This window comes from Pseudorasbora parva, chromosome 19 (genome assembly GCF_024679245.1).
Source record: "Pseudorasbora parva isolate DD20220531a chromosome 19, ASM2467924v1, whole genome shotgun sequence".
NCBI classification, from domain to species: Eukaryota; Metazoa; Chordata; class Actinopteri; order Cypriniformes; family Gobionidae; genus Pseudorasbora; species Pseudorasbora parva.
Window position 1 is genome coordinate 34,666,054 of NC_090190.1, and position 13,073 is coordinate 34,679,126.

The 13,073-nt window shown below is 37.7% G+C and overlaps 1 protein-coding gene across 1 annotated transcript; it reads left to right on the top strand.

Moving 5' to 3' along the window:
- The first annotated feature begins 1,825 nt into the window (after positions 1-1,825).
- On the top strand, positions 1,826-10,924 carry sdha (succinate dehydrogenase complex, subunit A, flavoprotein (Fp)). The gene is made up of 15 exons (XM_067425879.1): positions 1,826-1,958; positions 3,382-3,465; positions 3,661-3,822; positions 4,404-4,547; positions 4,738-4,902; positions 4,979-5,127; positions 5,622-5,746; positions 6,065-6,233; positions 6,426-6,621; positions 7,615-7,786; positions 7,987-8,105; positions 8,257-8,368; positions 8,842-8,972; positions 9,520-9,633; positions 10,354-10,924. Exons 1-15 carry the CDS (start codon positions 1,899-1,901, stop codon positions 10,438-10,440), a joined length of 1,989 nt encoding a protein of 662 aa, XP_067281980.1. The 5' UTR covers positions 1,826-1,898; the 3' UTR covers positions 10,441-10,924.
- Positions 10,925-13,073: the final 2,149 nt, after the last annotated feature.

A 13,073-nucleotide genomic window follows, 5' to 3' on the forward strand; every position in this document is an offset into this window, starting at 1 on the left:
ATACAATACTACATCAAATATCCATTTTACCTAGTAAGTATCAGGGTTGCCAACTTTTAAGTTCAGGTTGGAGTGAGATTTTTTTTTGGGGGGGGGGGGGGGGGGGGGTTGTTGTGCTTGATGCTTTTGATCTTGATTCAGTATAGTATATATACTATACATAATAAGAAAAAATATGTTTGTTTTAGCACTAGTTTAAACATTTCTTGGGTCAAATTATATGTGCCATTCCTTAATATTCACTTGTGAGTGCTTATATAAGTATCATTATTCATTAAAAATATTAGGATGCAAGTTATTCACGTTTTGAAATTTCACATTTAAAGAAATCTAGTGTTTGATCATCATATCTAAATATTTATTAGAATGCAAAGACTGCAATACTTTTTTGAGCAACTAGATTAGATACATGGATATTTATTAAAGAGCCATAAGGCACCTACTGGTTAATGGCATTACAAATAAACTTTTTTTTTTGTTGCCACAAAATGACTGTATTTGTCCTCTTTGAATTGGAATTCTCTATTTTAACATCAATTACTAAACATATTGTAATATAAATATTAGAAGAAATATATACAAATATTAGAAGAAAAATATTTTAAGTGGTCATTTATTTACAATAGCCTAATTGTTGCACAAATAGTATTTAGTACCAAAAGATCTCCTCAAAATATTCAATAAATATAATTTAATGACTATGAGTGTGACCAATTAGTAAGGAATACCTGAGGGCTAAATACAAGAATAGCATTAATGTTAACAATGTTGAATCTCTATCACTCTCCATAATAAAACGATCCTGTAAATATGGCTGACTTAATAATCAATACACACTAACACTATGCTGTAGGCTACTGTTTACCAAAACTTGCAGCAAACATCTATATGGTGAAACTGTTGTGTATCCGCTTAAGCCATTTAAATTCATTGGCACAGCGCTGGAAGTATTGAGCACTCATGGGCCACGTGACCAGGGCGCACCGCAGGGAGACGAGAGCTTTTCAACGCCTCTGGCTTTAACATTATGCCACATTAGCGCCAAAACGCTATTTATTGTTTGAATTTCATTAAAACACATTTAAAAAAAATAAAGCTCATAGCTTTGTTTAATATCAAAAGCAGGTTTGGCAATTTGGCGTGAGATTGAGTTGGGCGGAGTGAGAGCGTGAGACAGAGCCTGAAAGCGTGAGTCTCACGCCAGATGCGTGAGAGTTGGCAACCCTGAAGTATCCAAAGCACTTGAAGTTGACCCCCGTTCCCAAATAGATTCAAATATTTCCTTCCATGACTAAAGCTAACACCTGCGCCAATGATCATTGGACAACAAAATTGCTTCTTTAAAGTGTGATATTTAAGGCTATATTACATACAACGGCATGTACAGTAAAAAAAAAACTCCACCCTTTAAATACATGTTTGTGCTTGTTTTCTGCAGGACGCTAAACAACAAATCCCCCCACCGTGGACAATTATTGGTACGGTCCTCAATGAAGGAATCGATGCCCGATTTGTGAATCATTCGAACCGAATCATTCATTTAAATAGGATCTTTTCTATCAGTTATTTGAGTTTTTAATTGAACCAAGATCACAGAGGATACATATCACAGAAGAATACTTAAGACAGTATAGGAAACTCGAGGTAGAGCAAGGTAACAATACATTGTCGTTATCAAATAAGATACAGTAAAAAGAGAGTCTACTAAGAAAATGTATTATTTTACTGTCTATGGGGAGGACCCGGTAAACGACTCACCAATTCGTGGAAAGAACCGAGTCATGGAAATGAGTCGGACTTCCCATAACCACCGCTTACATCACAAAAGCGCTCGCGAGCTCCACACAGAGGCGCTTGCGTTTGAGTCTAGTCTACAGTTTTTGCTTTGATCGAGAAACATGGCTGCGGTGTGCGCTGCCTCCCGTGTCCTCGGGAGAAAGATTGTGTCATCTAAAGCTGTAAGTCCTCTCAGATATTGGGCATACCTTCTATTGTAATGGCATTTGTTCATTGTATGCCGAGAGTTGAATTGTTTTATACTGAGATGACGTTATTGTCTACTGTAGTCTGCAATGTGTTGGTTTTGTAACCATCATCTGCTGCTGTGTTAAGTAACACTGTTATGTATCACTGTCTCTGTTACATATGTAGGCATTAGGTTTTATTGTTCAATTTATGAAGCTTGCCCTTTTGGTATTATACTGTTCGAGGGTTTTAAACCTAATATAATGTGTTATTTTGTAGAAGTAAAGTTTAGCTGTTTTGTAATCAGGAATGTATTGAAGGTCAAGCTGGCAGCATTAGCATTAGCCATGTGATACTGAAAGCTCATGTTATTGTTATTATAGGTGATTACTTTTAAATATCTTTGGATGCATGTCATTTCTTATATGAAAATAAAAACATACTGCTATGAATATGAATTAAGAATTGTGGCTATAATGTTTATTACAGTTATAACTGACAGCTACAATCACCTAGTTTGTTACTTAGTTTGTAGATGTGTTGTGGCTATATATGTCCTACTCATAATAAACGAATGTACACAAGCGCAGCAAATGGGTTTATCTTATAACTCTCCTTGTAAATATCCCCAAACAGTTTCCAGTATAACTTCTCAACCTATATTTTGTCCAAATAAACCACAATAACCAGACATCTCACTTATGTCACCCTTAAAGACCAGCATACATTTGAGCATACTGTTGTTCTGCACTGATGTTTTGCTAACTAAAATAAAATATTTGGATTCATTCATTTACAGAAAAATATACATTGTTATATAGCTCGACACAGGTAGTCTTGTTTAAATTGTTTAAATCGCGTTTTCTTGAGTTACTGCGTAGCAGGTTTGACCATGCCTAATATCGATCTATCGTGCAACAAGTGTCCCATAGTCGCTACTGGGCGTAAACACAGAGTAACATTATAGCATAACTTTCAACACACTCAAATGTATGTGATAAAATGTGATAAATTACCCGACATACTCATGAGCGGAAAAAGCAGAAGTGGTCATCTGCGGCATTATAAAAGCTCTGCAAAATCATGGCATCATCAAGCTTCGCATTTGTTTTGAATAAGCGACCCTTAACGGCGATAAATTACATATTGTGACTTTAACTAAGAATGAAGCACATTTGTGTGTTATTTTTATTTATGATTTTTAATCATTTTATTACACACACAAGATGGGGAAGGAAAAAATGAAAATAAAGAAAAATAATTCAAACAGACAGGGAATAAAGATGCAAATAAATTAATATATACTCAAGAATATATAAGGGTAAAGCACTGAAATGTGCAAACATAGATAAAATAGCAGATTTGCTTTTGCTTCGGTTTTTAACTATTTAAAATAACAGTTGTTGTTCTGTCCAGCTGCCAGCAGTGTGCCAGACGAGCAACCGCAAGTTGCATTTCTCCATCTACGGAAAAAAGGGAGATGCAAAAGTGTCCGATGGAGTAAGTATTTACGCTGCTCACTTGATTGGTTTCATTAGCTTTCATTTTGCATGTAGGATGTGGCTTTGACAATTATATTCGCTATTAATGTTCTGTTGAAATCTAGTTTCAGTCTTCACGTTAAAGAAGCAAATCTAGATATCATAGACGAGTGACCTTGTGTGATCAATGTGTTTTTGGTGTTTGTCCCCTCAGATCTCCACTCAGTATCCAGTTGTAGACCATGAGTTTGATGCTGTGGTGGTGGGAGCCGGTGGCGCAGGGCTGCGTGCGGCTTTCGGTCTGTCGGAGGCCGGGTTTAACACAGCCTGTGTCACCAAACTTTTCCCCACCCGCTCACACACAGTGGCCGCACAGGTTTGAAGATTTCTTCTTGTGTTTCTCATCATCATTTAGTTACTAAACAATCTCCCTCTTATACCTACTCATATACTGCAGCAGCATAACAATCTGTCCTCTGGGTATATACTAGTTTTTACAAAACAGGATTTGCTGATATTTAACTTAGGAAAGGGCAAGAAATAAAATGAAGACACTGCTGCATCAGAACTATAATTTGCTAAGGCAGAGTGAATGAGAATCAGTTTTTGAGAACCTCTGAGAGCTGTGCCATGATTTTCAGTTCAAGAAGTCTAAAGTTCACAAGGCAGATCAACCTTTGAACCTACAACTTTGATATTCTTACGCCACTTTGAAAAACAAAAGACACATGTGTTCTAATACAAAAGTAAAGGTGCAGTGTGTAGTATTAATGAGAATCTGTTGACAGAAATGCAATTATATTCTCTATATAATTTAGTAGAATAAATTAATATTCTCTTAGAATATGTCAGTCTATGACTATGAATTATGCACTTTTTTAATGTATTTATTTATTTCATAAAATAATTTAATCTATTTGTTCATAATTTATTTTATTTCCCCTTTATGTAATATAGGGTGGGATTAATGCTGCATTAGGAAACATGGAGGACGACGACTGGCGTTGGCACTTTTATGACACAGTGAAGGGATCTGATTGGCTGGGAGACCAGGATGCCATTCACTACATGACTGAGCAGGCCCCTGCTGCAGTGGTGGAGGTGAGAGATGATCACATGAACTGTCACTGTTATTGTCATTTTTAGTGACAATAACAAGTATTCAGGAATAATTTGATGATAAGAATGATTTCGACCTGTTGTTTCCTTGTCTCTAACTCAAACATCACAGTAGGACTGATAAAGATTGCGATTTCCTCCAATATCATGAGCTGTTGACATGTCTTTTCAGCTGGAAAACTTTGGTATGCCATTCAGCCGTACAGAGGATGGGAAGATCTATCAGCGTGCCTTCGGAGGTCAGAGTCTGAAGTTTGGTAAAGGAGGTCAGGCTCACAGATGCTGCTGTGTGGCAGACAGGACGGGTCACTCCCTTCTTCACACACTCTATGGACGGGTGAGTGAGATTCTGAAAGTCAGCTTGAACTGGGACACCTGTTGAGCCCTGTCTAATTGTGTCTATTGGTGTCTAGTCTCTGAGGTATGATACCAGTTACTTTGTCGAGTATTTTGCCCTGGATCTTCTGATGGAGGATGGAGAGTGTAAGGGAGTCATTGCACTGTGCATGGAGGATGGCTCTATCCATCGTTTCAGAGCGAAAAACACAGTCATTGCCACTGGGTAAGAGAAATGATTTTCTGTCAAGCAATTTTGGCAATATTTAGCATGAGAATCCAATTCTTTAACAGTGTAAATACATTCTAACTGCATTAGGACCCCCCCCCCCCCCATTATATAAAATATATAGATTTGAGTAATTTTATGCATTTTAGGTAACTTATTATCAGATAATATTTATATTATATTTTAGTTCAATTTTTAAGGTTTCAGTCGTGCATTTTTTTTTTAAACGGTGGCTCTTAACGGTTTAAAGGTGTATTAGAAAAGGTACAAAAAAGCAATTATTTATTACATCTTTTAAAGTTTGATTGGTTCTGTCTATTTACCAAATAATAAAATATTTTAATGTATGTTTGACAGCTATCATTTGTATTAAAAAGTTAGTTATATGTAATGTTTATATAATTTAATATAATTATTTTAGGAAAGATTTTCAATATAGCATGTGTTTTTACAACATCCAATTTTAAAGATTTATTTTGTTTTCTCTGCAGTGGTTATGGCCGCACATACTTCAGTTGTACATCAGCCCATACTAGCACAGGAGACGGTAATGCCATGGTGACACGTGCGGGTCTGCCCTGCCAGGATCTTGAATTTGTTCAGTTCCACCCCACAGGTGAGCTTCTTTCTTTTATAAGGTTGGAAAAGTCCTTTAGAGTACTTTTTACATCTTAAATCTTTGCCACTGCTTGTGATGTTATGGTTTACTCGAGTTGCCAACTCAGTATAGTTTACAACATGATTATGTCTGGCATGTCACTTTAGTTTTGGCAATCTGTTGTCTAGCTAGTTAGTTATAATACATGCATGGTTATACAAATTATTTGCTGTGTTTACATGCATCTACTGTATGTTGATACTTGATGATCTGTGTTATAAATATTCAGGCCCTTCCAGGTGCCTTTATAAATGACCCATGATATAATCCCCTTAGGTATCTATGGAGCCGGTTGCCTGATCACAGAGGGTTGCCGTGGAGAAGGAGGAATCTTAATAAATAGTGAAGGCGAGAGGTTCATGGAACGTTATGCGCCCAATGCCAAAGATTTGGCCTCTAGGGATGTAGTCTCACGGTCCATGACCATTGAGATCAGAGAAGGAAGGTATAAAACCAAATAAATTCTAGAATACTAATTTGCTATTTTGTGGCCACAACATGGTCACCATTTTTAGCTTGCTTATTTAATGAATCGTAAGTTTTGCTTTAACTGCACTTACACAGACAGTACATGATTAATTGACAAATGAATTGGTGTTAACTTTCTAAAAAAGAGTTTCCACCATGTTTCCACCAGAGGTGTTGGGCCAGATAAAGACCACGTGCACCTGCAGCTCCATCATCTTCCACCTCAGCAGCTGGCCGCTCGCCTGCCTGGCATCTCTGAAACCGCTATGATCTTTGCTGGAGTGGACGTCACAAAAGAGCCCATCCCAGTGTTACCCACCGTCCACTACAACATGGGCGGCATCCCCACCAACTACAAGGGACAGGTATTCTGCCCATCTTTCACCATTGCTTTGTCTACTGCTCATATTAGGTTAGGAATTTGAACAAATGCTGAATCCTTAAAGGTGCAGTAGACGATTTCTGAGAAAGACTGTTGAAAGTGGATTGGACTGTGCAGCACAACACACTTTTAGCCAATCAGCAGTGAGGGGCGTGTCCACTCATGATGGGGGAGGAGAGTGAGTGAGCAAGAGGGAGATTTGAAGAATGACTGTAGAAAGAGAGAGATGGCTGAGAGACATTACAAAAGAGAAAAGGATAGAGGAATATCACTGGATAAAGATGGGTTATGATCAGGCCTCTATCCTCTATCCTAAAGAGCTTTAGGACCCGCGTTAATATTAGAAAAACTTTGGAGAGAGCTAAATGTGAAGGCCTGAAAATGGACGCTGAGGTTGTGTTTCTGCTCCATATGTGAGGAACATTGGGTTTGCCATGTTTCACAGAACCAAGATATGCTGATGTTGTAATGCCAGCTAAAGTAACAGTTAACTTTTTGTTCTTCGTCATCTTCAATTTTTTTTTCACAAAGCATTATTTTGCTTCGCTTCTGCTATGATAAAGAGAAACTCTTGCATTGGGTTTTTTGGGGCGGAGCAATGAAGGGAGTTAATGTTTGTTTGGGTTGATTTCTAATATCCACACTGTTCCTCATAAATCGCTTGCTGCACCTCTAAGTAATAATCTTTTAAGTAATAAATTATGTAGTGTTACTTGTCCAGCACTGTTTGTTGCGGCACCAGTTATAGTGAACAATTTTGTATCATGCCTGGAATTATTTAATGCTACAAAAGATTTATATTTCCAATAAATGCTGTTTATGTAAATACTTTCAAATCTTGAATGTTCTAAACATCAAAGAATATAGGGCAATGAAACATGCAAAAATGAATTGCATTTGATTAATTAAAAAAAAATGCTACAGTCACTGTTTGCACAAGAACATAATGCTAATACCCCCTCTGTAATCCTCGCAGGTCATCACCTATAAGGATGGAGAGGATAAGGTGGTGCCAGGCCTGTACGCCTGTGGTGAGGCCGGCTGTGCATCAGTGCATGGTGCCAACCGTCTGGGGGCCAACTCACTGCTAGATCTGGTTGTATTTGGACGTGCTTGTGCCCTGACTATTGCTGAAATAGACACTCCAGGTAGCTTCATAACACAACCAAATCCTGAAGGAATGCTTTAAATTAATGAGTGCCCTTTATTAGACTTGAGACAATCTAGAAAAGCTCAATTTCATGAAGGACTAATGTGTAATGAAATTTTAAGGCATTATAAAGTCATTATGTATTTTTTCTTAAAACAAATTATAACAAAATTGTGTGACTTTTATCCTGTCTCATAGGAGAGAAGCTTTCCCCTCTGAAACCCAATGCAGGAGAGGCATCTGTTGCCAATCTGGACAAGGTCCGCTTTGCTAACGGCAGTACCAGAACCTCAGAAATCAGGCTCAACATGCAGAAGGCACGTCACCTCACCGCACTTCTTTACTTCATAAAACAAACATTATTATTTTAAACAGATCTAAAAAAGGAATTTGACTGTTTACACATAATGTAAGCCTCATCTTGTGATTTCAGATGATGATCTGTTTTCATTATACATTTTCTTTCAGACCATGCAGAGTCACGCTGCCGTGTTCCGCACAGGAGATGTGCTGAAGGAGGGTTGTGACAAGATGGATTCTGTTTACAAGTCACTGGATGACATCAAGACATTTGACAGAGGTCAGAGAAGACCAGCACAGGAGAAATGAAATGAATTAGAAATGCAATACCTCCAAAAAACACTAACATTACACTACAGTTCAAAACTTTGGGGTCACTAATATTTGTGAAATTAATACTTTTTTTCACCAAGGATGTATTAAGTTGATCAAAAGTAACAGTAAGGACATTTATAATGTTACAAAAGATTTTAAATAAATGCTGTTCTTTTTAACTTAGAAAAGACATTTTTCAAACTGTAAGTCACTTTTTTTTTTTTATTAAACAAATACTGTCTTGGTGAGCATACGAGATAAAAGTTTACCCCAAGTAACTAGTGTGTTTGTTAACGAATCTAAATTGAAGCTTAAATTAGAATACATTAGAATTTTGCTGTTCAGTTGATAATATTCATTATTGTATAAAAAGGTTATCTACAGTATGATGGATCTTATAGCATTGTTCACTGAATCCATCTAAATCCATGTTTTCAGGCATTGTGTGGAACACCGATCTGGTGGAAACTCTGGAGCTGCAGAATCTGATGTTGAACGCCGTGCAGACTATCGTCTCTGCTGAGGCCCGTAAAGAGAGCAGGGGCGCGCACGCCCGCGAGGACTTCAAGGTCAACTTTCTGAAACCAGCATGCTTGTCTAAGGACAACAGAATTTTGTACCATTTATAGATTATAATAAAGCTCTCTAACGTGGACATCTTATCTACTATAAAATGGAAAAGTATTATAATGCGTAGTATAGTATATAGTGCATTAACATGGGCTATAGTTGCTTTCCTTTATTTGTAATCTGGTCTTGTAGCTTAGTAGAAATCATAGTGGTAAAGGAATAGTTCCCCACAAAATGAAAATTCTGTCATGTATTCACCCTCAAGTTATTCCAAACCTGTATGAATTTCTTACCTCTACTGAACACAAAATAAGATCATTTGAAGAATGTCGGTAACCAAACAATTGACAGACTCCATTGACTTCCATAGAATTATTTTTCTATACTATAGAAGTCAATGGGCGACTGTCAACTGTTTGGTTACCGATATTCTTCAAAATATCTTTTGAGAATAGGCGTGAAAATGCACTATACAAAGCATTTAAAGACTGTCATGTTGATAATGTTTGAGTTTTTCATGGTTCTGATTCCCTGTTCTTGTTACAGGACCGTGTGGATGAGTATGACTTTTCCAAACCCCTGCAGGGACAAGTGAAGAAGCCTTTTGAACAGCACTGGAGGAAACACACACTGTCCTACGTGGATCCCAAGACAGGAAAGGTAAATATATAATGGATTCTGTTCCTTTGTTCACATTTAAAATGCCTTTTCAAATATTACCTTTAATACAGTATGTACCGGTAATATAGCTGTTTGTGAATGTAAAATGTCTACAAAGTTTTAAAGATTGAAAATAAAGTTTTCTTCTTAAAAAGGGAATTGATTTTGAACTGCTGAAATGAGTCGTCAGCAGTTCCAGTCTCAATTCATGTTACATGTGTAACAAATTTGCATAATGCCACCCTTTAGTCTTTGCATGTTCTTGAAAAGGATGAGAAATTGCACTTGAATTGATATGGAAAAACCAACTACATTTGTATCAATGTGTATCCATCAAATGCTGAAGAAGCCTCTGGAGCTGAAATTCAGATATGGTAATGAGTATTTTGTTTCCAACACGCACTGTAAACAGTAGACCAATCACAACAGGCTGGGGCGTCTGACCAATCAGAGCAGAGAAGGCTTGTGGTAAAAAGGGTACTTTAGAGAGACTGAATCTTCGAACAAACCATTTTCAGACTCTTTGAGAAATGAGGTGATGTGCAGTGTATATCATGAGAAGTGTTTTTTGACCTTTGCATGTAAACATTTTGTAGGAGACCTCCAAAACAAAATTAGGAATCTAGCATAATTGGGGCACTTTAAATCTGACTTGTGAGTCTGCATTAAGGAAGAAAAGATCTATCCATATGAGCTAACATGGACAAACGTGTGTTTCAGGTTACTCTGGAATACAGACCCGTGATTGACACCTCTCTGAACGCAGAAGACTGTGCTGCCATCCCCCCTGCTATCCGTTCCTATTAAACACCTACTGGCGTATCCAAGCTGACTCCGCCCTTTTGCTTATTTATAATCAGCCAATAAACAAATGAAGGAATATCCTGCGTTTGACACTTCATTTAAATATGATCTCAGTACTATTTGCTAAATATCAGAGCAAATGAAAAGCTACAGACTTCCTGTTAAAGATAGCAGCTGTGTAATATTGCTTTATGTTCTCTGAAACACATCCATCACATTCGCTCAACACCATAGCGGCAAGTAAATCATTGAATATTTAATTCTTAAATGTTGAATACTTGTCATAATGCTGTCAAGAAGCACTAATAGATTTAAGTTGTAAGATCCTAACTTAACAGTTTGTGATGCTAATACTATGTCCGGTTACACATGTATTGACCTGGTGGCCTTTCATTCTCGAATATACAAATATCTGTATGTAAAGTTCTTGCATGTTCTGTTTTGAAGATTGTGTTTAAAGTCAATAAAGATGATCCAGGTGAAAATGTTTGGGTCTTTGATATTGAAATGTTTTGGTGTTCACTAGAGAGAGAGAATTTGTTGAAGACAGTAATTAATGTAAAGTAACTTTTTCCCATTTCTGTCCCCATGTCGAGAAAAATCTGGGAGTAAGTGCAGAGGCATTGTGTGCACTGTGAACATGATGCTTATTGTAGTTCTAAACTAAATGTGAGCAGGCATTTACTCTGCTTACTTGCAAAAAACTGATTACGTATTGCTTAAAATTGATTAAAAACAGGGAAATGCTAACTCAGAATATTACACAAACCTACAATAATGAAATGTTACACAATTACAAATACACCAATCAGCCATAACATTGATGGGAATAATTATCTCTTCATCACAGCACCTGCTAGTGGGTGGAACATATTAGGCAGAAACAGGAAAAATGGGCAAGCGTAAGGATTTGAGCGAGTTTGATGAGCCATATTGTGATGGCTAGATGACGGTCAGAGCATCTCCAAAATTGCAGCTCTTATGTGGGTGTCCCCAGGCTGCAGTGGTCAGTATCTATCAAAAGTGGTCCAAGGAAGGAACAGTGCTGAACTGGCGACAGGGTCATGGGCAGCCAAGGCTCATTGAGTCACGTGGGGAGCGAAGGCTGGCTTGTGTGGTCCAATCAAACAGACGAGCTACTGTAGCTAAAATTGCTAAAGAAGTTAATGCTGGTTCTGATAGAAAGGTGTCAGAATACACTTGCGTATGAAAATTGTTTCATATTGGGCTGCATAGCCATTGACCCCTGTCCACCGCTGAAAATGCCAATGTGAGCATCACAACTGGACCATGGAGCGATGGAAGAAGGTGGCCTGGTCTGATGAATCACGTTTTCTTTTACATCACGTGGACGGCCAGGTGTGTTGCTTACCCATGTGCTTACCTGGAGGAACACATGGCACCAGGATGCACTATGGGAAGAAGCCAGCGGAGGCAGTGTGATGCTTTGGGCAATATTCAGCTGAGGAACCTTGGGTCCTGCCATCGATGTGGATGTTACTTTGACACGTACCACCTTAGCCCTGTTGCAGTCCATGATGATAATGTCATGGAAAGGCTGTATCCATCCTACAGCAGGATAATGTGCCCTTCCACAAAGAAAATGTTTTCATGGTTTGAGGATCCCAACGAGTTTGAGGTGTTGACTTGGCCTCCAAATCTGTGGGATGTGCTGAACAAACAAATCTGATCCATGGAGACCCCACCTTGCAACTTCCCGAACTAAAAAGATCTGATGCTAACATCTTGGTGCCAGATACCACAGCACACCTTCAGGGATCTAGTGGAGTCGTGACAGGTCAGGGCTGTTTTGGCAGCAAAAGGGGGACCAACACAATAATGGAATGTCTGATCAGTGTATAATTTATGTATCTTTTAACTCCAATGTCTTAGTTGCTGACCTTTAATGATCCAATTCAATCCAATGATCCAATTTCAAGTGAAAATGACTTTAGATAAACATGACGTTTGTGTCTTTTTGTTGCTGTTTAACTTTCTTCTCCTACGTCCTACTATTCTGCATTCCAGAATGACAGCAGCACAGCTGAATGTTCCCCAACACTGGTGTCAACAGTTTGAAGCATGCAGGAAAACAGTATGAATATTTGTGTTGACACAATCACAACTACCAGAGAATCACAAGAAAAGACACTTGAGCACTAAAAAAAAAGTAATTACATTACAATTAAATCTAAATGCAGGTATGTTTGACTGTAATAGAGTAATCTTGCCTATGTGGATGGCAGCTAGTTCACAGAAAATATATTTATTTATATAAATGGAAATTATCACCTTATTTTTGTTTCAAAATGTCCCTGTTGGTTTTTTAAAGAACGACGCTCATTTGCAAATGCAAACATTTAAAATATCAAATGATAGCATAAATTATATTTGTAATATAGAAAAATTTAATAGGCTATAAATAAAATAGTCTAACGATGCAAAATTGTTTTGGAATTATGTAAACATGGTAATGCGACACACATTTGAAGAATCACCCAGGAACAGTTATATAATGTACTTTGAATTAAGAAATCAACTATTTTTGGAATTAGACATTTTGGCTCAATCGATACTTTAACACGAGCCAAAATGGCTTCAGTTTCCGATCTCGGACGTAAACAGCTTCAGTTTCC